We start from the raw sequence: 24,715 nt of genomic DNA, 5'->3' as shown, positions 1-24,715 counted from the left end.
TGAGTGATGTGGGTGCCCCGGGGGGACACAAGGGGCAGCAGAGAGAGACAGACACCCAGTCTCTGGTACCAGTCTTTATCCAGGTGCTAATTCTTCGCCTCCCCGGAGCTGTGGTGCCCATGGGCGGCCCGCAGCCCCCCACATGGGCCTGCCCCTACGATGCTAGCCGGGTGGGCAGCTCGCTGGCCCTGCTCCTCTTCAAGCCTGGACCATGTCCCCACCCTGTACCCCCTACTCTTTCGTCCTCTGGGGCTTGAGGCCCCGCGGGCAGGGTCACGGCTCCTGGCTGTGGGGCGAGGTGGAGCTGTCCACGTCCTGCCCCCCAGTGGGGGCCGATGCACCTGCGCTGCGCAGCTCCCGGGCCAGTTTCTCGGCCAGTTTGCGGAAGGGTGGTCGGCGAGCCGGCTCAGCCTCCCAGCAGCTGCTCATGAGGGCATGGATGGGGCCTGGGCAGCCCTCGGGGGGCTCCATGCGATACCCCTTCTCCACGGCCTCTGACACCTCCTTCAGCGACTGTGGGCAAAGGGCATGCTGGTGTGGGCTGGGGGTCAGGGTCACAACCTCTAGACCTGCACAGGACCCAGCCCTCCCCCTGGACCCTGCTCACCATCTTGGGGTATGGAGCCCGGCCGTATGAGAAGACCTCCCACAGCAGCACCCCAAAACTCCAGACATCTGACTTGCTGGAGAACTTCTGTGGGGCCCGAGATCAGGTTGAGGAGGGACGCCCTCAGGGCTTCTGCTCCAGCCCTGCTTCCTCCAGGAAGTCTCCCTGGGTTGACCTTCACCCTCTGGTCTCCTCCCAGTAGACTCCTGCCCCCAGATCTACCCGCCCACCCCAAACTCAGCCTCAGAGCAAGAACGAGGTTATTCTTGCTGTCAGTGCTGAGCCCAAGGCTGTTTCAGAAATGAGGAGACCAAGGCCCAGACAGGGGCTAAAAGGAACAAACACGGGCCAAGGGCTGACTGGGAAGTGGAGCAACTTCCCGTGGGAGTTTAGAGAGGTCAAGAGACCGGCCCAGGGTCACACAGTGGAGCTAGGTTCCAAGGGCCCTGGTGGGTAAGGAGGGCTCACCCCGTGTTTGAGAGCCTCGGGTGCCGTCCACTTGACTGGCAGCCGGCTGGAGTCCAGTCCCTTCCTCTCGGCTTTGGCCAGGCCGAAGTCGCTGACCTTGGCCACCAGGTCCTCGGACACAAGGATGTTCCGGGCGGCCAGGTCTCGGTGCACCAGCTTCTTGCTCTCCAAGTATTCCATGCCCTCGGCCACGTGCCTGGGGAGGGGGCACGGGGCTCGGGTGCCTGGGCCACAGACTCCTCCCTGCTCCGTGCCTGGGTTTTCCCGCCCCCTGGGAGCCCCACTCACAGGGAAAACTGCAGGAGCTGCGGGGTGTTTACGAGGGCCCGGCCCCGCGTCCGTAGGAAGTTCACCAGGTTACCCTGTGGGGGAACACCGGCGGGGTTAGGGGGTGCTCGAGGCCGCTGGGCCGCCTCCCGCCCCGCCCCCACCTTGCTCACGTGCTCCATGCCACGCCCACCTCGGCTCCGCCCCCACCTTGGGCCGCGCCCCGGGCCCGCCCCCACCCTGCTCACGTGCTCCATGCCACGCCCACCTCGGCTCCGCCCCCACCTTGGGCCGCGCCCCGGCCCCGCCCCCACCTTGCTCACGTGCTCCATGACGATGTAGAGCCCCTGGTGCAGGATCACACCGAGCAGACGCACCAGGTTCTTATGCTGCACCTTCCTGGGGCGGGCAGGCACGGGGTGAGGGCGGGCTGGGACCCCCGCCCCGGGTGGCCCTCCCCTCACCCGGGACTCACGTCATGACCGCCGTCTCGTCCAGGAAGGCCTGGGCCGTCACGTCGCACTTGATGTTCTTCACGGCCACCTTCTGTCCCAGGTACTCGCCCTGCAGGACGGCTGGGGGCAGGCAGGGGCAGAGATCAGGACCCCAGAGACCGGACAGACACAGGGACATACTCACTCACATGGACCCCCACAAACGCAGCTGCGGGTCCCCAGGCCCAGAAACCGCCTCACCCCGCAGGCTCCAGACCCCTGAGCTAAGAGAATCACCCAAGCCAGGGGTCTGCCGACTGCCGCCCTCGAGCCCAGGCCTGTCCCCTCCTGGTTTTCCCAAAGGCCCGCAAGCACAGAATGATTTTTACACTTTTAAGTGGTTGGAAAAAATCAAAAGAATATTTCATGGCATGAGAATCACACGAAATTCCATCTCAGTGTCCACAAATAAAGTTTTATTGGCACACGGTCATGCCTGCTCGTTTCCCGTGGCGGCTTTCTGCCACATCAGCAGAGCTGAGCAGATGTCATAGACCATCTGCCCCGCAGAGCCAAAAATATGTGCACTCCAGCCCTGTACGGCGTAGTCGTGTGACCCCTGATCTAAGCCCCGGGGCCTTCCAGAATAACAACTCCAGGCAGTGACATCCCAAACAGACGGACCAGCATGTGCAAGAGCCCAACCACGGTAACTCCTCCTCGCCCGGCTGTCCTGAACCTCCGTTCACAGAGAGAGGAGCCCTTGAGGTCCTCAGCCGCACGGCGTGGACATGAATTCACCTCTGTGCCTCCAAACACTCAACGCTCCCCCACGGCCCTTCAGCACCCCGGCATGCCCTCACTCACCTCCAAACTCTCCCTCTCCGATCTGTGCTCCCAGTGTCAAATGCTGCAGGTTTAGTAACCAGCCGGCTGTGGGGGAAGACAGGTCAGAGGAGTGCCAGGCTCCCCCAGCCCCTCCCACGCCGCTCCGCCTGGCGGGAGACCAGGCTGGGTCTCCCACAGCACACAGTCGGGTGGCTGCTGTTCCCAGCAGTGGCCCTAGGACACACATGAGGCACTGCCCTCCTGGTACTGAAAGCAAGAGAGCCCAGCATTCAGGACTGCCCTTCTCTCTTCTTCCTGAGGCCATGTCCTTCCAAGGACCCCACAGGCTCTTCCCTTTACAGCCCTTTCTGTTGTTGTTTGGGGTGGTAATGAGGTTTACTTATTTATTCATTTTTTTAGCGGAGGTACTGGGGATTGAACCCAGGACTTCGTGCATGCTAAGCACTCGGGCTACCACTGTGCTATTTCCTTCCTTTACCTCTTGTCACCCAGGGACACACACAGACCGAAAGTATAACAGGTTCAGAGACTGGTAAAGGTTCCAGAAACTTCCAGAAACTTTTAGCACTCTTAAGTCCTCATCTGCGCTCCAGCCTCCCTGATCTTTCTCTCAAGCACGCCTGTGTTCCCCCTCCTCTGTCCTCCAGCGGGTTCTGCAGGCCGCCTCCTCTTCCTCCACAAAGCCCCTCTCCAAATCATGAGCACTTGGGGTACGATCAGGCATGGTGAGGCCAGCCTCCGCCTGGGTGCCAACCCCAGGATGCTTCCAAGGAGACCGCCATGATCACCAAGTTCGAAAGGGGTGGCCACGGAAGGGTGCATTTGCCTGAGTATTGAGGATTTCGCTACTCAAGGGCTGGACAGGCATTTTAGGTGAGGGGAACAGAACACACAACAGTACAGAGGCATGGGAAGAAACAAGGAGTCACATAACCCGGTGAGGCATGGTGCGGCTTGTGAATATAGGAAGGACCTTTTAGATGAAGCAGGAAGAATAGCTCAGCCCAAGGGAAGGTTCTGGAAGGCAGTGGAGGTGCCTGGCCTCCCTCTTTTAAGCAGGGGAGTGATGTGGGCGGATTTTCACAGTAGAAAATTGCCTCTGAGACCACAGGGTTTGGGAGGAAAGGAGACTCCCTGCTCAGGAAGGAGGTGGTCTGATGAGAAGGTCTGCGGTTGGGTCAGGGCAGGGGCAGCCAGGCAGGGAGGGGCCAGATTTAACTGGTGTTAGAGCTTGGCCATGGAGGGGCTGTGGGAGGGAGGGGAGGGTCAAGGTTTGGCGCAGGTTTCTGGCTCAGGTGACAGGGTGGATGATTGATGGGGACACGGGGGAACCAGGTCAATACTGTGCTGATCAGTGTGGGTGGGCATGCCTGCCCGACCTAAGGGCAGCCCAGGTCTTCTGCCTGCAGAGCCAGGCACAGCAACCTGCTCCGGTGGTGAGGCCTTGGCCGTGTGCCCAGCCAACATGGGTGGGAAGGGCGGGGCCCCTACCCTTGGCCAGCTCCTCCTCTGCTGACTTGGTGCCCTGCTTCCTCTTGGGTTTCACCAGCTTCGTGCAGATGGCCCCCTTGTCCTTGCTGTAATGCTGCAGGGTGGGGCAGGGTAGAGGCAGCTGTGAGGGGCAGAGATCAGCCCAGAGACCAGACAGACAAAGGGACATACTCACTCACATGGACCCCCACAAAGGGGGCAGAGACCAGCTGGCCCCTGAGTGTGGGGAACCCCTGCATCCCAGCCCCTTCCCAGGGGATTCTTTGGGTGGGGTGGCTGGAAGTTGAGGAGGAGGAGGGGGGTTTGGTTCCCATAGGACTCATTGGGCTGGTTTCCATGGGAACAGAAAAGGATGCAGACCAGGAGGAAACAGGAGGATGGGGGTGTGTCTTGGGATTGGAGGTTCCTGGGAGTCCCCAGAGGAGTCACCCCAGTCCATGGAGGTGGGACCCAGAGTATTCAGACCACCTGTAGGGTGGGTGGTCCATGGAGACCAGCCCCTCCTCCGCATTGCGGGGCATGCGGCTCTGGGGCCCCACATCCACCCAGCTGTAGGGATAGGGGCAGAAGCTGGCGTCCCACCATCTATGCACTGGTGGGCATGGGCTCTGGGGTCCTGGGCCTGTGGTGTGCGTACCTCCACCATATCCATGAGGTTGCAGAAGCAGACCGCCTCATCGATGGTCAGGTGGCCATCCCGGTGCAGCACACGGTAGTGGATGACATCACGGCCGAAGCTCACGCAGAGCACGTAGTCGCCTGGGTGCCGCGCGGACTCTCGCACCAGGAACAGCCCGTCTTCTGGTGGCTGCAGTTGCTGCACAGCCTCCTGGCCGGAGATCTTCCCATGGAACCACCTGCGGCCAGCAGGAGGGTGGGCTGGGCTGGGCTGGGCTGGCCCGGCCGTGCTGACCCCACCCCAGGGCCGGGGCCCTTCCCCGCGACTCACGGCATGAGGCTGAGCTTCGGGTCAGCAGAAAGGGCCTCCCGCTCCCGCAGCGCGCTGGCCGCCAGCAGCCCCTCCTGGCCGCTGGCGTGGTGCTTGGCGCGGTACCAGCTCTTGTTCTGAAGGGAGATAGCCGGCAGTCGGTGTGTGTGTGTGGGGTGTCCTGGTAGACCCCCGCCATCCCGCACCGTGGTCCCCAAGCACACCCAATCCCCCCTGCCACTGCTCACCTCGCAGGCCTCCAGGATGGTGACCACGTCGCCCTTGCGGAAGGCCAGCTCCCCGGGCTTGGGGCGAGTGTGCTCACATTTGGTGATGCATTGGGTGCCCGGGGCCCAGCGCCTCTTGAGGGGGGTGCAGAGAGGGAGAAAGGGGACATGAGGGAGACACGGGGTGGGGGGTGGAGAGAGACCCAGAGGAGAGAAAAAGACTGGATTGAGACAGAGACTGAGAACAGAACACAGAAAGAGAGAGGGCAAGGGAGCAGCCAGCTGAGGAAATATCAGAGTCGCAGACAGAGGTAGGGCCTGGGGCAGACAGTCAGGAGGAAAGGTGAAGGAAAAGCAACTCCGAGTGACCAGAGGAAGCCTGGGCAGATGCCGCCTAAGAGACACGGGTCAGAGAGCGCCCCCGCCTCCCCGGGCTATGGAGCTGAGATCCCACGACTGAGTAGAGGAAGGGCCCGAACACAGGCACCCAGGTTGGGGGTACTCACCGTTGGCATCCTGGCTGAGATGGGTGGGGGGTGCCAGGCGTGGAGGAAGCGAGGGCTCCCCTGGGGAGGGGGCAGAGAGCAGCTGGAGAGCCCAGATTCAAGCCAGGCTGGGGTCCCAGGGGCCATTACTAACACTTTCAGCCCAGGCCAGGTGGAGGTGACAGCCAGCCAGCCTACCCAGGGTTGTAAGGGGGCCAAGGTGCTGGTTCCTCGAGCCCCTTTTGGGAGGTGGCCTTTCCCCAGGTGAGTTCCTTAGGATGGAGCCTGGCCCCACCATCATCCCTAAAGGGAAACTGAGGCACAAGACAGGCACAGAGCCAGTGGCCAGGGGCTGGCTCAGGCCCCAGCAGCCCACAGTGTGTGGGAAACTTGGTGCCACCTAATGGAGCCTGGTCCTTCCTCTTTTTGGTGAGTAGGCAGGGGCAGGGAAAGGAAATAGAGGATGATTCAAGGTCATTCCCGAGAATCTCTGACCCTGGAGGGGGCGGGGGCTGGGGCAGTGCAGCAGTGCTGCGCTCCTCTGGCTGCCAGCTAAGCCTCTCTGATCCTCCCACCCCGGCCAGGGACAGACACACAAAGTCCCTCACTGCTGCTAGAGGGGAGGCTTTTCTGCCCTCTGCCTCCCCCATGGACCCTGCCAAGTGGGGCGGTGGGCGCTGGGTGGTGGATTGGGGTGGGTGAATCTCTGCCCCTCCAGTATGTGCCCCTGTAAACCCCTACATGTACTCACACATATACTGATCCATGTACACATGAGCACACACAAACACACAGGTGGACACAGGTACCCACAAGCAGGTGGGTATGCAAGCAAAGGCAGGTTCACCTAGAGACAGGTGTGTACACGCGTCTACACGTGTGAACACACAAAAATGCTCAGACATTCCGAAATGTGTGTACCCGCCCTCCCCCCACCACACACACAAACCCACACTTGAACACCTGGGCGCCAGAGGCTGGGCCACCGGGGCACGCAGAGCTGTACGCAGGGCCGCGCACACGCAGCTCGGAGACACGCGCACATCCCTCCACGTGGACGCGCGGATACACACACCTGGGGGCTTGGAGATGCTCACACCCGCACCAAAAATAATACCACCCCAGCCCACGCCTGATCGCATCTAACCACCCCCAGCCCCAGGCGCGTACCCGCCGCGCGCTCCAGACGCACACGCTCGCGTGCACACCTGCCCCTCCTGCGCTCGCCGGGTGCCCCCAACCCGCGAGCTCTCTGGGTATCCCCACTGTCCCATGGTCTCTCCCTCAATCCCCGCCGCCCCGCTCACCTGTTCAGGGGGCGCCCCTGGGCCGCACCCCGCACCCGCCCCCAGGAGGGCCCCCGCGCGCCGCCTGCGCACCCCAAGGCGGCCCCGGCTGCACAACTTGGAGCAAGTTGCTCCGTTTCCTCATTTTGGGGGAGGAAGGAGGGCTGGGATCGGGGGTAGCGGGAGGGGCGGCAGCCTGGGAGGCCCCTGCGGGTCCTAGCGCCGGCCGCACTGCGGTCGGCTCGCGCGCCGCCGCCGGCCCCTCCCCGCCCCGCCTCCGGGGCCCCGGCGCCTCCCGCGCAGCCCGGCGGCTTTATTGGGCTCCACGCCTCTCCCTGGCCTGGCGCCGCGGGGCGCTCGCCCCCGCGCATCGCGGGAACCCACGCCATGGAGCTTGGAACTAGGGTCGCGCGCACGCGCGCCCAGGGAGGGGAAGAAGAGTGAGCTACCAGTCCGGGGAGGTAAGCAAGCCACAGAGCCCAGATGACACCGTGGACCTTTCTGACTGCAATTTCAAAGTCTTCAGTAACCTCTAATGCCAAGGAGGGGTTCATTTCAGTACCTGGTACCTGTAGTGGGATGTTAGTGTCTGGCGCAAAGAAAAGTGCTCAAAATGTCATCTGCTATGCGTATCATTATCATCATCATCAACATCAAGGGAAAACTGAGGCCACAGAAAAAAAAATCACCTGGAGGAATCCTCCTGGCAGAGCAGACATCCTTGGAGGGTAACTGTGGGGCCAACCCAGCTGCACCACTGGCAAGTGCTGCCCACCTCCCAGCCTCGGTTTCCTCTTCTGTAGGGCCCGGCAGCCCCAGCTTCCAGCTCAGAGGACAGTTTGATGAGCATTTGATGGTCCCCCAGGTCCTGGCTGCCAGTGGTCACTCTGTGAGCCCTGTTACAATTCCTTGTAATGGCTGAGTCTGCTTGGACAAGGATGAGGCTGATCTTAGGAGAGTGATGAACCAAGATGCTCAGAGCTTAATTTTCTGTTACCTCACAAGGTGAAGTGCCTGTGCCTCTAAGGTGTCATGTGGGGGGAAAAAGTCCCATATTTCTGAGAAGGCTCAGTTACAAGAATTACAGATATTCCATATTGTGGAATATTATGAAACAAAAGCGAGGCTATGTATTAAAATGCTAAAATCTTCGGTTCTCAAAAACCACCACCACTATCAGGACGTGGCCCAATACAAACTGCACAATCCCTTTCACATTACACAGGAGACAGTAAGTCCAAGGCAAACATTCGAGAAGGGGACCCTCCAACCGGCAACGGGTTATGCCTAGCAAAGGAAGCTGGCAGGAGGAGGGAGCGGGAGAGGACTTGTGGCGGCGTGTAAGTTGCTAATACTGGCAGTGTTTGCAGAGGGGGTTCCTGCTCATCAGGCTCCCTGTGCCCATGGACCTGGCTGCAGGATCATCCCAGGGCGAGCCCCCGCCCTCCACTTCCCAGCCACGGGCTAGGGACTGGGGCCTCTGGAGCCAGTATTCAGCTGGGTCACTGGGGGTCAACCATATATGGCAAACCATCATCACTTGCTCAAAATAGAAACACAGCGCCAAAGTAGCCACAGCGGAAACCCAGCAGCGTCATTAGGGTCACACCAGCCATGATGGAGGCCTGCACACGCTGCTCAGCAAAGCCACACGCCTGTGCTTAAGCCGCTCAAATGCCCTGGCCCCTCATGAAGACTCTCAGCCAGAGAGACAGGAGGAGGGTGGGAAGGAGCCTGCTTTCCTCTCTGTGGATCCGTGATACTTGGTGTCTGAGTAACATCTACATCCTCCCCAGGACCCCCAGGGGTCTTTGTCCCACACTCTGGGGGGCCCTTCCCTGTTGGGACTGGAGAAGGACAGACTTAAGGAGGCAGCATCAGGTGCCCTAATCAAGGGCTGGCCTGGGGCAGGGAGGCCCCCACGGTGAGGGCACGGGGCACGAAGCTGTGTCCCACTCTAGGGGGATAGATTTGAGTCCATAGTTTATTTAGGTCAGAGCTACAGAAGGGGTGAGCTCCCCATCCCTAGAAGCATCCAAGAATCAGCCAAACTGAATCACAAAGACTCGATGGCTCTACCAGTCCCCAGAGTTGGCAATACCATTTTCTCCTGCCCCCTGCCTTCTGCCAGCCTGAAGCCCACTGGTAGCCACACCACGAGACTGGACTCCCAGACTTCCCCGGTCCTGGGCTCCTTGCCCTCCACATTTCAGTCCTGTCGACTTGATTCCAGAAGTTCTCTGCCCTCCCCCACCCTCCTCCCCCACAAGCCCTGTGGTGCAGGCTGGTGACACAGAAGCCCCCTTCCCGACTCCGGCCTGCTTCTAGTTTTCCTCCAGCTGTCATGCACTTTCCACTGCACCAACAAGGGATGAAAATGTGATTGTGGTCCTCCCCAGCTCTATACCTGTCCATAGCTCCCCACTGTCCCCAGGACAGAGCCTAAGACATTCAGTCTGGCAGGCAGGGCTGTTTGTTGCCCTGGCTGTCCCCTCTGCCTGGAATGTCCTTCCCCCCCGTCCAGCTGGTATCTCCAAGTCACGCCATTTTGATGAAGCCTTCTCGGATGCCCCCACCCTTCTCAGAGTAAGACCCTCTTCTTTGCCCTGAAGTGACATCTCAGTGGAGGCACTAGCTCTCTCCTCTCGCTGTATGATGGGCGTGGACCTGGCCTTGGTGACTGAGCCCATCAACCTGCCTGAGAAGGAGCCCGCCCAGACAAAGCAGAGGTGAGAAACAGAGAGAGAGAAACTGAACTCCTCAGGAGGAATTCGGATCCTTGGGTCCAGCCATGCCTGGAGTCCGTGCTCTGTCTGGTGTTGGAAGCTGGTCTTCGCTTTTTGGTTGCACCAGGAAGGGATTTCACTTGCAAGCAAAAGGATTCCTAACACTGAACGTGGGACCAGGAGCTGGGGGCTGAAATGAACGGGCTCTGGGATGTGGAACTGGTGAGTCAGGTTCAGTTGCCCTAAAGCCAGCCAGGAAGAGGGAACTGCGGGGTGTCCCCTTCCACGAGCGGATAAGTCCGCCTTCTGCCCTCCAGGTCAGGTGGTGCTGGCTTCCGTCGCTTGCAGCAGAGGAGCCCTGACAGACCCGCCCGCCCCGCTCCTGAAGGCCTTTCTTTTGCCCCTCCAGATCTCACTCTTCCTCACCTTTCTCCTATTTTCACTGTTGCAATAACCTTCCTTTCTCCAGACTCCTGGAGATTGTTGGGGCCTATCCTCTCGTGGTGGAATCGGAACAGCTGAGACCCAGAGAGGCGAGGCTGCTTGCCCTAGGTCACACAGCTGGCCAGGGCTGAGACGCAGGCTGGCGGACTCCCCTGGGGGGGGTGCGAACTTCTCAAAGGTGGGGCATATTTCTTATTCTCCTTACTAATAGGGAGGCGATCATAGTAGGCATGAACAAGGAGGGTCGCATAACAGGCGTTTTATGTAGCACATCAGTTGGGATTAGGGTTGGTTACACGGGGTGGAAGACCCCAAGTGCTAGAGGTTTGACTTCGGAATTAATCTCCTGTGAGGGAGGCAATCCTGGGCTGTGACAGGGACCTAGGCTCCTGCTGTCTTGTGGCTCTGCCTTTCTCAGCACTTGAATTTCCACCTCTGGATCTAAAATGTCTGCTCAGGCTCCAGCCATCCCATCTGCATTCCAGCCAACAGGAAGCAGGAAGTTTCAGAGAAAGGTGCACCTCTTCCCTTTGAGGGCTCTTCCTAGAAGATGCACGGGACAACTTCACTTTATCTTGTTGGGTGGAATTTAGCTACACGGCCAAACCCGGGAGCAGGGGAAGCTCGGAAGTATAGTCTTTACTCCAGGGGCCAAAGGAAGGGGGGAGGCAGGAGCACTGGCCTCCTTCCTCAAAGCTCCCAGGCGCGCCCCCACCTCAGGGCTTTTGCAGTCCTGGGCCTCCTGCTGGACACCTCCCCAGCGCAGAGTATTTCCGCCCGGGGGCACTTCACGTCCCCTTGCCTTGAAGCTCTGCAGAACGACCCCAGTCAGATAGAACATGTCTTTCACTCTGTCTTGTTTACTGGCTGTGTCCTCTCTAGAACGTCAGCCCCCCCGAGGGCAGGGAGATTGGATGGTGCCTTTCACAGCTGTGGCCTCAGTACCTGGCACATAGTAGGTGCTCCGAACATACTTTTTGAGCCAGTGAATTTCGGGGAGGGGAGAGGTTATGAGCAGTGCCTGTCACTTGTGAGGGGACCACTCTCACTGGACCCATTTAGTAGACGAGAAAGCTCAGAGGGTGCCGAGGCCAGCCCTGGGACACAGGAAGTGGTGGGCGGGGCTCTGGGCCCAGGCCCATTGGGCTGCAGTGCACACACACCGGCGCCCAGCAAGGTGCGGGCGTGTGAGACCCCAAGGGGAATGCGCCCCAGCAGCTGCCTGGGTCTGGAGGGCAGGTGAGGCAGGGCAGCGGCCGCCAGCTGTGGGGATGTCAGAGCTGCCGGGGCCCCAGCGGGTCCAGGGCTGCAGCACGCGGCCTGATCAGACTGCCCCAGTTAGCACACCTTTAAATTTAGCTTTCTCTCCCTGCCAGGGGACCTGGGGACTCAGCGTAGGAATGCTCCCCTCTTTCGAGGAAAAATGCTTTGCAACCAGAGCGCAGTCTGCTGGGCCATTCTTGACGTGTTCAGTGAAGGGCGTCTCAGGTGACCTGCTTTGGGTGCCGAGGGTAAGCCTCGGGCGGCTCTGCCTCTGATGGGCGAGGCTGCCTGCTCTTCCCCCACGTCCCTTGTCCCATCTTCCTTGTACCAAAGGTGGACCTGGGCACCTAATTTCCCAGCTACACTCGTGGGTTCAACATGTGTAACCTGAGTCTGGGTCACTTCCTGGCTTAAAACCTTCCATGGTGCCCGCTGTGCTTGGGAAGCCCAAGCTCCACTGTGGCTTGGTGGTTTGAGGCTGTCACCTCTTTGCTCCCACCTCTCTCCTGTTCCTCAACTGCCCTAGACGTTGTCCAGCCTCAGGGCTTTTGCATGCGCTGTCCCCTCCACCTAGTATGTGCTCCCCCTCCAGCTCTTTGCAAGGCAGGCTCCTTTCTAGCATTTCTACCTCCTCCAAGAGACCTTTCCTGACCGCCCAGAGTGGCCACCCATCGTCTAAGCCGAATCGCTGCCTGTTACCCGGTCTTACTCTTGTCAGTTGCCTCTGACTCTCCTCGCTCCCCTCGACAGAGCGTGAGCTCTGTGCGCGAGGGCAGGGGCTGGCTCTGGCTTGTGCAGTTATTTATCTCCGGAGCCTGGCACATGGCAGGCCCTCCCAGAACACATGGACACAGAATCGCATGAAAGGATGAAGTCAGAGGAAGAGTGGGTGACCCACAAGGTACCGGGCGGCAAGCCGTGTCTGTGCGAAGACCTGCCCCTGTGCCCCCACCCCAGGGTCTCACCTTGACCCTCCCTGTTCCCCAGCCCCACACCCTCTTTGTCTGACTTGGGAGTCAGCAAGCTTTCTGTGAAGGCCCATGCGATCTCTGCCTTGGCTGCTGAACCCTGCCGAGGCCGCCATCGAGAGAGAACATAAGGGAAAGAGAAGAGGCATGGCGGTGTTCCAGTACAACGTTACTTATGGATGCTGAGATTTCTGCTTCTTGTGCTATTCACATGTCATGCAATTTGTGACTCTTTCCCCTCCTGGCCATTTAAAAATGTAAAGAGCCATTTTTAGCTCGCGAGAGGCATAAAATCAGACGGTGCATTGGATGCTGAGTGAGAGGGCTGCAACTTGCTGACCTTGGGTCTCTCTCAGTCTTTATTTTCTTGTAAGTAGGCGCATTTTCTAATCTATTTGATCTTGGAAGTGCACTTCTCCATCTATCACATTAGATGTGTCTCTATTCATGGCACACAGCAAGCTCTCAAGTGCTCTCCAAACTCTATAAAGCTCCCCGACTCAGTGATGAGCCCCTCGAGGGTATGTGTGTTTTCTTCCTGTCAAAATTAATAGTAGCAATGTTTGCAGAGTGTTAGGCTGTGTGCTTAAGACTGTGCAAAGCTTCAAAAGACTTTTAAACAAAGCACTGTGTGTCTCCCTCCCCAAGGGCTGCCGCTGCTGTTTCCACTGGCTGTTTCTCCGGTGTTTGCGTCCACCTTTCCAAATAACACATCTCTGGATTTATCAGCCAAATGTCGCCCATTGATTTCCTAGGCCTGGAAGCACAGACTTAGCTATATTAGGCATACTGCTCTTCTGAAAGTGCTATCACAATTTTTGGTGAAATGAATAGTCAGTGCTTATGTCACTGTATGTAAGCAGTATTCACAGTAGAGCAAAGTACACCAGGGAACACTTTTATTTTCTAGGACTTATTCTTTTGATTTTCCTGGAGTTAGTGATTGCCTTTGTTTTGTGTGACTGTGACTCCCTCCCTCTCTCAGCCCCTCAGGTGGAAACTAATGTCCCCACTCAGGGCCAGCTGCTGCCCAGCCGTGGCTTGGGGCCCTCTCTTCTTCAGCATCTAGGGTTCCTGGGATGTAGCTCTGGCTTCTTGGGTCCAGGTCTCCCTGTTTACTGGTTTGTGCCCTTGTTTGGGGGATGTGCGCTCCCTAGGTGTTTCCATAAAAAGCGTTTTCCTTACGCTGTCTTGTGGGATTGGTGGTTTGGCTGAGGACAGCGCTCTGGGCGGTGGATAATTCCCCTTGCCTCTCGTCTTCCAGCTTCCAGGCCGGGGCGGTGGCACCATCTGAACTGTCCTGTTTCCTCGTCCTCTGCTTATCATGTGTTTCTCCCCCCTTCTCCCTTGCTCTCTGGGAGCTTGTAGAGCCTTCTCCTTACCCTCCACACCCTGCATGAGCACAGCGTGGCTTGGTGTGGTCTGTGTTCAGCTGTGACGCTGGACATGCAGCGGGTCCTGTCGCGTCCCCCAGTCCTGGCAAGCTCTCCTGCCTGATGTCAGTCACCAGTGATTTCTTCCACTTGGACTTCTCTGCTCTCTCTCTGTGGACTCCCTCTTTGTCATATATTGGGCTTCCTGGATTGACCTAATTTTCTCTACAATTTCTTTTCCTTTTTGTGGTCTTCTCATATTCTTTTCTTCCAACCCTTCTGTTGCCATTTGAATTTCGACTATCAGGTTTTTCATTTCCAAGGGCTCTTTCTGGTTCTTCGAACACTCCTTTTCAAACGGCAAGCTTAAACTCACTTCCTGGCTACTGTATCTTCTATCAGCTCTCTGAGGATAACGTTTATAAACATAAGGGTTTTTCTAGAACTGCTTTCTTCTGTTCTCATTGTCTCATTCCTCCATGTTATTTTCCCCCCTCTGTTTGGGTTTGTCTCTTCACTGGCTAACACTATGAGGGGAGGGCTACAGAGCTGACCAGAAGCTCCTCTTCAGGAGGTGGCTTCACTGTGGAGGGACTGTGGGGGGGGCTGGCTCTGTCGGGGAGTCACCGGACATCAGCGGCATCTGTAGGGCTTTTCTCACGGCCTGGGGGCCAGTGTCACTGTTCCGCATGCGGCTTCCATCTGAATCACCAGTTTTCACCCTCACCCCTGCCCTCCACCGTGTCTGCGTCCCTGAGGCTGAATCTTTCTGGGCAGCAAGCATTTAAAAAATGACATTTATTGCTGAATTCTCCCCACAACTCTGCAAGATTGGTGCTCTGGGTTTTAATCCAACTTTACAGAGACTCAGGGAGGTGACACCCCACGGCTAATGTGTAAAGGGCCAGAGTCACCCTCACTGCGCGAAGTGACAACTCCAGTTCCTCTCTGGGTTCTCCCAAGGAAGGCAGTGTGTATTCTGACTGAATACGGAATACACTTCAACCTTCTCAGTGGAAGACACAGGGAGTCCCCCGGACTGGACAGCTCACGGCACAGAACAGCTGCTCAACCAACACATGGTGAGTGAAGGAGAAAACGGAAGAACGGTGGCTGAGGACATGGGACGTTGCAGAATGAAACCTGACTGCTAAACGTATGTGCAGAAAAGCATTTTTGAGCATGAGAGGGCACCTGACTTGGGGGCAGTGAATGGAGTGCCTTCATTCACGGTGGGGGAGGGGGAAGCTCACGAAACTCTGAAGGAGCACAGTTCTGTACACGGAAGTTTCAAGCGCCTTGAAACGTTCATGCCCTTTGATTGCGGGCATCTGTGGGAGGGACAGGATCCCAAATGTTCAGGGACATGTTTGCCGAGGGATAATTTATAATTTGAAAACCATCTAAATGTCCAACAGTTAAGCAAATCAGGGGACATTCATCTGGTGGAATATTACACAGCTATTAAAATTTACATCTCTTCATAGTAGCCAAAAAGTGGAAATGACACAAAGAAAAGGTTCATGAGTGTGAATGGGTAAAATGTAGTCCATCCACACACTGGAATGTTATCATCCATAAAAAAGAATGAAGCACTGACACCCACTCCCACGTGGATGGACCCTGAGAGCACGATGCTCAGTGAGAGAGGCAGACACAGAAGGACACACAGTGTGTGACTCCATGGACATGAGATGTCCAGAACAGGCCAGTCCCCAGACACAGGGAGGGGGCTCCTGGCTGTCAGGGGCTGGGGGAGAGGGATGGGTGTGGCTGCTCATGGGGATGGGGAGGGGAGTCTTTTGGGGATGACAGAATGTTCTGGAATTAAATAGTGATGATGATTACACAATGCTGTGAAAATACCAAAAACCACTGAGTCACACACTTTGAAATAAAGTGATGAATTTTATATTGTGTATTTTACCACAATAATAATAATAAAAGATTTGTCTCCAAAGGTCTCCAGAAGAATTAAACTAGGAAAAGTATTTCTAAGTACACTGAGAACACAACTGGGAAACCAAAGTTGTTATAATGTCAAGTGAAGAAAAGGAGGAATCAAAATTGTATAAACAGCCCAACCATAACCAAGAGGGCAGGAAATGAGAAAACTGGACGGAAACACAGAGCATTGACAGTGGGTGACTTTGTTTCCCTTCTTACACTTTTCTGAAATTTTCAAGATTTTCGTAATTGGAAAAACCTAGTGCATTATAAATTTTTTATTGTGTTAAAATAGACATGAAATTTATTATCTTAACCATTTTTAAGAGCACAGCTCAGTGGCATTAAGCACATTCACATTGTTGTGCAAACATCCCCACCACCATCTCCAGAACTTTCTCATCTTCCCAAACTGAAACTCTGTCCCCATGAAACACTGACTCCCCAGCCCCTCCCCCAGCCCCGGCCCCACCGTCTGCTTCCTGTCTCTGTGGATCTGACTCCTCTAGGGACCGCCTATGAGTGGAATCAGACAGTATGTGTCCTTGTGTGTCTGGTTTATTTCACTGAACATCATGTCCTCAAGGTTCATCCATGTTGTAGCAGGTGTCAGAATCTCCTTCCTTTTTAAGGCCGAGTAATATTCCACAGTCTAGGTGGACCACATTTGTTTATCCATCATCTGTTAATGGACATGGGGTGTTTCTACTCTTTGGCTTCTGTAACTTGTGCTGCTGTGACCATGGGTGTGCAGGTATCTGTTTCCCAGTACATTTTATTTTTCAGAACTTGGGCAGATGTAAACTTCCCCCCCACCGCCCCCACCCCAGGATGCTTTCTCCACCCTAAGGAAGAACATGGGTCCTCTTGCTTGCCCACTCAGCAGAGCCCTAATGTGCTTACCTGAAACATCTTCTCAGCTCTGGAAGCCACACTATCAGGGGAGCAGGGAGATGATGGAGCCAACATTTCCCCAAACAAGCCACAGCCCGGCTGAGCCTTGGAGATTCTCCCGCTATGACTGAGTGCGACTTATTTGGAACAGGGGAGGCAGCATGTTCTCTCAGCTCTCTTTCTGTGCTCTTGGTGACTTTGCAGATGGGATCTGCCCTTCCATGTTCATCTCCCCTGGACTGCCTGCCAGGTCTGGCTCCAGCCCTGCCCACACGGCCCGCGTCATCCTTCCCACACTCACCTCCGTCTCCTAGCAACTGGGCTGGCCTGCCAGCATCCTGCAGCCTGAGGTCCCGCGTTGCTGTCTCGGGCTGCCTCTCTCACGGCAGCGGTCTGACTTCTCAGGAGCCTGGTCCCGCATCTCCCCGCCAGCCGCCAGTGTGCTCTGGGGTCCTCTGCCCAGTGGGAAGAGGGCTGGAGGGGAAAGGTGAGAAGCGAACACTCTTCAGGCCTGCAGCGAGCTCCATCACCCAGGCGGTCCTTCCATCTGGACTGAGTACATCACTAACCAACTGATCCTGTGGTTGCGTTGCCTAAACTCAGTGTTTCGGGGTTGCTGGGGGGCAGATTTAACTCTCTGTCAACTGGATTGATTTTAAACCACCTGGTGGGGAAGATCATATCTGTCTTCCCAAGGAGGCAGCGATGGGATGGTGAGTGGTGGATCGCAAGGTTTCCCAGAGCTGCCACTGCCGGGATGTAAGGGAGGTCCATGGCAGTGGGACAGGGGCCTCCCACGAAGGTGCTGTGACTGCCACCCCGAACGCAAACCTGTTCTCACCTCCCTTCATCTTGTTGCCACTGCCTTAGGCAAAGTCTCTCACCCCAACGGGTACAGTGATCTCCCGGGGTGAGATGGAAAAAAAGGTGTCTTCTCAACTGACAGGAGGCAAATTCCTCCAACAGAGAGACCCATTTTTGGGGGTCAGAGCACAGCTTCAAGCGTTAACATATTATTGAACTACTATGTACTTGGTCCGCTCTAGACCTGAGGGTGCCGTGATAAGGTAGATACACTTCCTGCCTACAGACAATTCACAGCCCCAGGGGAAAGGCAGATAGCAAATGATTTTTATCAATGATCATTTTCATAAAGGTTATGCGACAGGTTGAGGTGGTCAAGGAGGCCTCTCTGAGAAGTGGACACCAGAGCTGAGGCTCAAAGGAGGGGAGGATCTGCTGGCCACACAGGTCAGGGGAAGAGCTTAGTAGGCAGCATGTGCAAAGGCCCAGGGCAGGAACAAGTTTGGCTGGTTCTCTGAGGAGCAGCAGAGACTAGAAGGTCTGAAGTGGAGCTACTGAGGCAGAGAGTGGAACTTGGGTTCTTACAGGGGATTTGTCCAGATTTGGGGTTCTATCTAGAGTGCAATCCTGAGTTTTATCCTGTGCCCCCAGCTGCTGGAGGGTTGAAGCTGCTGAGTGTTGGGAGCTGTGAGTGGAGGGCCACAGGAGTGGGATGGACAGGACTTCCAGATGGCTTGGCCTCGAGCACAAAGGAACCCAGGAGGACTCCCCGGTGGTGGTGGTGGTGGTGGTCAGCCTGGGCAGTTGGGCGAATGGCAGAGCTGTTGACCGAGATGCAGAGGGAGAGGCGGAGTGTGGATGAAGCTGCTCTGCATGCAGTGGAGAATGTCCCCTGCGTTTGGTCTGTGGCTGCAGCCAGGACCAGCTGAGGGTCACTCTACCTCCCCGGTGTTGTTGGGGTGCTGCTCCCTCAGGAAGGGGCTGGGAAGCAGAGGAGAGTGGCCTGCCCTCCCAGGGAGGTCGCAGTGGTCAGGCACCAGCCGGCCACTTCCTGTTTCCAGCAGATACTGTGCCTGCTGGAACCAGCCTAAGCTTCGCCTGCATGGGCAGTGCCAATGCTCCAAGGGCCCGGCTCTGAGAAGTGGGTCCTGGCCATCTCCCTGCCCTGGTCTGTGCCCATGGGCATGTGCCACTCCCCCTAGAGTGGCCACTAAAACCTCGCCTGCCCCCTCCCCTCTCTGCCCCAGGGCTTAAAGCTATCAGAAGCTCATCTGTGACCAGCTAGACCCCCTATCTGGAACCCCCTCCACCCCCAGAGGTTTGCAATGAAGATTTGGGGAAACTGCAGGGAAACTCCTGGTAGGGAGCCTGCAATCAGAGAGCCACACCCCTCAACTCAGCTTGGCTGTCCCCTCTTCCAGGAAGCCTTCTGAGATCCTGACCCCCTCCAGTGGCTGTTCATCCCCTGGCCCAGGCCAGGGCAGGTTCCTTGAGTGGCTGTGGGGTGTGAGAGCTGAGTGCTTCTCGGGCTGCGTCCCTGGGAGTGAGGGGTCTGCGGAGCCTGGCTTCCCTGCATCCCAAGGGGACTTCAGTGAGGGGCGGCCTGACAGGCCCACACCTGGGGGCACAGCCCTGGGCAGTGCCGGCTGCTGGGACTTCCTCCCAGTCTGCACTCACAGCTTCGGGGCCTTGGGGAGAAGTGCTGGTGAGTCAGGGCCCTGCCCGGAGCCCCGAAAGGTCACCACACCCCGAGGAAGGACTGTGAGGTCCACACCAAGAGAGAAGCGTATTTTGTTTATTCCCCTCCAAACTTCCAGGCAGCTCCACGAAGACATTACACGTGAAGCCACACACAGGCTGTCCCTTAAACACAGGAACGAACTTGAAGCCATCAGGCAACCAGAGATCCTGGTGGCCCAAAGACGGACTTTTCTCCTTCAGCACCACTGGGCAGCGGTCCAAGAGAAATCGTCACCAAGAGGGAGGTTTGGACAGATCAGGGTGGGGGCCAGGCAGGGGTGTCCTCCCCTGGTGTCCCACACCAGGCGTGCCCCCCAGGCCCTGCCCCCCAAGAGCTGAGCCCTAGGCCCACTGGGCTGCACCTCCACAGGGAGAGCGGGAGAAAGATAAAGGCAAAGCAGCCCTGAGGGAGACACACAGAGCGGCTCCTCCTGGGGCGGAAGGCGGGGTGCACGGGGTGCAGTACCGTGGGGTCTCAGATGTTCCCAGGGCTCGAGGGAGCAGCCAGCTCGCATCCTCACCGCCCTCTGGCTCTGTGGCCCTCCCCACAGGGGCCGAGGGACGAGCCCAGATTCGGCCCTGCAGACCCTGGCCAGGGGCCACCTCCAGGCTGGGGCGGGGTGTGTGGAGCCCTCAGGCTTGGGCACTACCCCAGATCCTCCTGACTTGCCTTCTGAGGCCTGGTTTCCTGATGTGGGGCCCCCGACGGGCCCGCCAAAATGATTTCAAGTCCACACATGGCTAGGGTGTCCACACGAAGCAACGGAGAAACCCCACACCCTCCGCAGGCCGCAGGGCGTTTAAAGGTAGCAGGGAGTACCAGGGTTAAAAGTTGTGCTGCACCTTCTAGCCAGGGCCAAGGCAGGCCTCGGGGTGCGGGGTGCTGCCCTGCAGCTCAAATCTCCGGATGAAGAGATTCCGCGAGTGATTTAAGCACAAGCGTTTTAAAAGAAATCTACGGAACATTACTGAAAGGAAAACACAAGTGTCCCATGTCAGGGGCGTAGCAGCCACTTAGCGGCCCGTCAGGTTCCGCTGGGGAGGCGAGGCTGCTCACAGGGGCCCCTCTCCACCCCACCGGCCCGCTTCCTCTGACCGGCACCCTCCTCGGCCTCGCCCGCCTCCCGCGGCCTCTTCCGGAAGCGCGCCCCCAGCCGGCTTTTGGGGGGCGGCAGAGGGTCCATGCCCAGGATCTTGTGGATCTGCCGGAACGCCAACATGCGCAGGGCGTGCTGGGGGCAGACAGCCGGTCAGGACCCTCCTGCCCGCACCCTCTGCGGACTTGGGGGCAAGCTGGGAGTCCAAGCTTAAGTCACCCTTGGGCGTGAGGACCTGTGCTGGGAGCCACCTGGGCCAGCTGAGGGCGAGGACTTTGCCTGGAAGCCCTTTGGAAAATCAGTCCTTCCTCGCCTGGCTACAGGGACCCCAGCCCCTGTCTCTCCCGTTCGGCTCTGATCATGAGCAATCTGACTCTTTCCATTAAAGGTAATTCATCAACGTCAGGCCCAATGTAGTTTTTTTTTTACTGCTAGGAGTCTTTCTTATAAATAAACTTGCAAATGAAAGGGAAACCACAGAGGGGGCTCTGCTGGGTGCTGGAGGCTGTTGAGGCCTGGAGGCCTTGACTGGGTGTTTCCAGACCATGGGGCGGGGCTAGGGGACCCACGAGAGTCCCAGCCGTGAGGCCCCAAGCCTGGACCTCAGCACAAGGGCAGTTTTGGTTCTGGGCCAGGCTGGCCCTGCCCCCGGTAGCAGGCCTCTCACCCACAGGCCACCTGTCTCTGAAGGGAAGGGGGAAAGGGGAGCCGCTTCCCAGGGACGCAGAGCAGAAGCAAACGGGGGCTGGGACCTGGGCAGCCTACAGCCGGGTGAGCTGGCCCGAGTCGGGGAGCCTCGTGGGCCGGCCTCCTACCTGGGCACTGGCTGTGATGTCCTCCCGCTCCTGGAGGGTCATGGACCCCAGGGCGTCCATCTGGTCTCTCTCGCAGGGATCCTGGAGCCCGGGCCCATCTTTGCCAGGGGATGTGGGGGCAGCAAAGAAGGAGAGGGCACCCTTGTGAAGGCTGCAACCGCGGCTCTGCAGCGCTGCGGGGTCTGCACCAGGACCCCACGTGCCCACGGGCCGCACTGGGCCGGTCCTCCCTGCGTCCCCACACGCATTCAGCAGAGCTCCTCTCGGCCTGTGTGTGCGCGCGCGCCTGTGCGCATGCATGTGCGAATGTGAGTTACACTAAGAGGCTCACACGGCGGGCCGGTGTGTCATCCTCTTCGTCACTTCATACACTACCATCCCATGCTGCTACCATGACTGGAAAGCATTTCGCATCTAGCATGTCCTGTGGGCAGCACACACGCTCTCCCCCAACCCCTGCTACTGCGAACGACGCTGTGGTGAACATCTTTGTACACAGCCCATCAGGGAGCTCCCGGTTGTTTCCTTCAGAAATGTCCCCTGGGCTGTCCCCGGCTCCCCAGAAAGGGTGGCCGTGCCATCGGGGGACCCCTCCCCTCCAGCCTGCACCCACCTCTCCTTCCTGGCCCACCCACGCCTCCGCATGGCTCCCTTCTAAGTGACACGTGTGTGCGTGTTTGCTTCTGCCGTCCTGCCTCGGCTGGACCAGGTTCTAGAGTGTCCTGATGAGGTGCCTCTACCCCCCATGGTGGCCCTTGGTCTCTGCCACGTGCTCCAGGGTTCTGGGCTCCATGGCCATCGCAGACTGACCTGTCAGGAGCGTCCCCGAGGCCACGCACTCCAAGACCCGTCTCACGGCGTCCCCAGGGCTCAGAGGCCCCATCGCGCTGCTCAGAGCCTTCTCCACCAGCAGCTCCATGGCCTGGGCCGGTGGGGACAGAAAAGGAGAACTGTGCGTGCCTTGGAGGAGAGGCAGTCCTGCGGCTGGGCCGGGCTCTCCAGGGGACCGGAAGGGAGGCCCCTCTCAGCTCTTCCAGCCTCGCCCACCCACCCGGGGCCCCTACAGGAAGGGTGGTCACTGGGCCTTGCCACCTCCTGGTGTGGCCCCGAGCAGGTTTCTTCACTCTCTCACCTCAGTTTCCCCATCGGCAAAATCCCGTCTATGGTAACACTGCAATCTAGCATCACCAAGGTTAAAAGAAACTTGTTCTCTGTGACCGAAGGTTCAGCTAGCGAGGGTCAGGAGGGTCACGGGGACTCAGGGACTCACTCAGGCCTGTCTCCTCCTCCAAGAAGCCACCTACCTGCAGGTTCTGAGGGCAGAGCTGGACGTGTGAGCCGTCATGGGGGGTTTGTCTACCCTTACAGAGAAATGGGCTGTGGGGAACAGGGCCCCCCAGCGTCAGAGAGAAGCCCGCTGTCACTCAGCATAGGGCTGACCACTGTGCTGTCCACAGGGGGCGGTCCTGAGAGTGGAGGCCTCCCTGGGCCCTGGGCAGGAAGCCGAGGTTTGGCAGGCACTGGAGCCCTTGATTTTGGAGATGGCCCCCATGAGTAAAGCCAAGGGTGGCGAGGGTCAGGGCGGGAAGGGTCCAAGAACCCACCTTTGGGGATGGGAGCCAATGAGCTGGCAGCAGAGGGCCAAATGTAAAACACATACGTCCCTCTGAGGTCAGGGAGCGCGGCCCCCTTCCCATGGATAACATCGTCCACTGTGGCTGAGGGACTGCTGGGTCTGTGCCAGGAGAGGGACACTCAGGCACAAGACTCGCCGAGGGGCGCACAGATGTGTTGAAATTCCAAACAGGGGGTGGAGGAACCCCAGAGAGAGCAGGAGCTGGGGTCTCACAGCCTGAAGGCCTGGGGATCTGGGGGACACAGGGGCCTTGCATCTTCTCTTCTCTCCACCCTAGACGGGCTCCAGGGCCTGCTGACTGCGGGAGTCAAAAGCCCAGAGGACGCCCCCCCAGAGGAGGTGGGGCTGCACCAGGACAGTATCCAGCGGCCATCCTTGCCCTCTGCAGGCGCCCGCAGGTCTGGGCAAACACCCCACCTTCCCTGGGGCGCCCTTGTGTCTGCATGCTCCCTGGCTCTGCCTTGAGGTTGTGGCTTTAAGATAATGCAGTCAAATGAGTGTGTGCCCTGTAGCAGGCCTCGCCCTGAGGCCAAAGGACTCCGAGACGCCCCAGCCCGCTCCACCTCTCCCAGCGCTCAGGCTGACCCCGGCCCCTTCGTGGAGACCTGAGTGCCCAACCAGGAAATGAGGCTCAGGGCTACAGGCTGGCCGCCCGGTGCTGCCTTACCCAGTCCGGCAGGGCCCCCCAGGTGGGCACGCGCTGGCAGAGGTCCCGAAAGACCCTGATGACGATCACACAGGGCTGCAGGCCGCTGGCTCTGGCCTTCGGGGAGAAGCGCACAGTCAGCTCCCGGGAGCCACGTGCTTGTGCCACAGGAGAGGGGTGGAGGGAGGAAGGGCTGAAGCTGGGCAGAGAGCCCGCCGGGGGGCCCATCCTGGAGGCAGTGAAGGACTCCAGGAGGCATGGGCTGGCCTCGAGGGAGGTGGCTGGGAGCGGAGTCCACTCCCACATGGCCCAGGCCAAGCCACCTGGCCCAGGTCTGAGCTCTCGTGCCGGCCACGGGGTGGTGCCCCCACTCCTAGAGCGGTGGTCATTCCTTTCAAGTTCCCAACCCAGTCAGCCGGGAAGTAACCTCCACTAGGCTACCGCTGGACAAGGACACGTGAGCCGAGCCACCAGCCAGGGAGCCACCCCACACGTCTAACCCCCATTTGTACTGGGCCCCCTCCAGCCCCCGCCCCCTGACCTGGAACCACTTGGCGTGGCGGAGGGCAGCCAGCGACTGGAGGCATCTCTCTGGGCTCAGGACGTCGCCCGGGTCGGGCGGAGGGCCCTCCATTCCTTCTAGAAGAGAAAGGCTTGTGGGCCTGGCACCCCTTCCCGGGCTCCCACCTCCTGGACTCAGTTTGGAGGCCTCGTTGCATTTATCCAGAAGACAACGGTCCCTCCCTGATGGCCCTTCCTTCGGGGTGCTGCAGAGACCACGGGAATCCCATCTCCCCCGACGTTCCGGGCTCCTCCGAGGAAGGAGCTCCGCGCTCGTCCCCCAGCACCGTCAGCGCTGACTCCCTGGGCTAGCAAACTGCAGTTCAGATGGAACACTATGCATGAAGCCAGATTTCCAGAAACTTCCTCATGCACGATTGAAAGGGAGACAGTGGGTCAGACTTGAGCAGGGCCTCGTGTCTGAGGGAGATTCCGACCTGGTTCTTCTTGCTTCAAGAATATTCTGCTCCCCTCATCCTAGGAGCCCTGGCTTTTCAGGTCACAGGCAGGAACAGATTTCTCTTTCGCCCACAAACTATGCTCCCCACTTCCCGACCCAGGCCTCGGTCTGCTCCTTCTGGCTGAGAGCAAACGGCAGAAGAAGCCGAAAGCTCCCCTCCCAGCAGCAGCCAGCGGGCTGTGGACATCGAGTGAGGAGTAACTCCTGGGAACCCAGGGCTCACGCGGAGGGGTTCCTGGTTCTCTCGCCCTCTCTGATCTGCCTCCTTCGGTGACCTTGGACCCTGGACCCTTCCTGAC

At 58.5% G+C, this 24,715-nt stretch overlaps 2 protein-coding genes across 9 annotated transcripts in view; both read right to left on the bottom strand.

Annotated features, from left to right (window-relative positions):
* Positions 1–59: 59 nt before the first annotated feature.
* MATK (megakaryocyte-associated tyrosine kinase) lies at positions 60–7,778 on the bottom strand. 3 transcript variants are annotated; one of them, XM_072947964.1, is made up of 13 exons: positions 7,732–7,768; positions 5,778–5,837; positions 5,293–5,406; positions 5,066–5,181; positions 4,754–4,973; positions 4,117–4,210; positions 2,644–2,709; positions 1,818–1,917; positions 1,657–1,741; positions 1,364–1,437; positions 1,076–1,271; positions 608–694; positions 60–513 (listed from the first exon to the last, which is right to left on the bottom strand). In XM_072947964.1, the coding sequence occupies exons 1-13, from the start codon at positions 7,759–7,761 to the stop codon at positions 274–276; spliced, it is 1,482 nt and encodes a 493-aa protein (XP_072804065.1). In that variant the 5' UTR covers positions 7,762–7,768; the 3' UTR covers positions 60–273. The 3 variants fall into 3 exon arrangements, with proteins under 3 accessions (XP_072804065.1, XP_072804066.1, XP_072804067.1); XM_072947965.1 differs by lacking the exon at positions 7,732–7,768 and adding an exon at positions 7,064–7,275; XM_072947966.1 differs by lacking the exon at positions 608–694 and having other exon boundaries at positions 7,732–7,778.
* Positions 7,779–19,887: 12,109 nt separating this feature from the next.
* Positions 19,888–24,715, bottom strand: part of ZFR2 (zinc finger RNA binding protein 2) — a 38,704-nt gene continuing 33,876 nt past the window's right edge. For 3 of the 6 annotated variants that reach the window (XM_072947958.1, XM_072947962.1, XM_072947963.1), the window contains 5 exons: positions 23,937–24,034; positions 23,417–23,512; positions 21,924–22,035; positions 21,114–21,211; positions 20,078–20,433 (listed from right to left, as the gene is read on the bottom strand). In XM_072947958.1, the coding sequence (XP_072804059.1) occupies positions 20,227–20,433; positions 21,114–21,211; positions 21,924–22,035; positions 23,417–23,512; positions 23,937–24,034 (611 nt within the window). In that variant the 3' untranslated portion in view covers positions 20,078–20,226. Of the gene's footprint in view, positions 20,434–21,113; positions 21,212–21,923; positions 22,036–23,416; positions 23,513–23,936; positions 24,035–24,715 lie in introns of all 6 variants that reach the window. The other 3 variants (XM_072947960.1, XM_072947959.1, XM_072947961.1) reach the window with 3 other exon arrangements.

The sequence above is a fragment of the Vicugna pacos genome, chromosome 22 (assembly GCF_048564905.1).
Source record: "Vicugna pacos chromosome 22, VicPac4, whole genome shotgun sequence".
Lineage (NCBI taxonomy): Eukaryota > Metazoa > Chordata > Mammalia > Artiodactyla > Camelidae > Vicugna > Vicugna pacos.
This window is presented reverse-complemented; position numbering and strand designations above follow the sequence as displayed.

Excerpts from the sequence above, each read along its gene's own strand:
- MATK (XM_072947964.1), bottom strand. The coding sequence starts at position 7,761 with ATGTCTGCTCTGCCAGGAGGATTCCTCCAG. Across the intron at positions 2,710-4,116 it reads AGAGGAGGAGCTGGCCAAGG|CCGGCTGGTTACTAAACCTG; the intron begins GTAGGGGCCCCG and ends CTTCCCCCACAG. Across the intron at positions 1,272-1,363 it reads CAGCTCCTGCAGTTTTCCCT|GCACGTGGCCGAGGGCATGG; the intron begins GTGAGTGGGGCT and ends CCCCCTCCCCAG.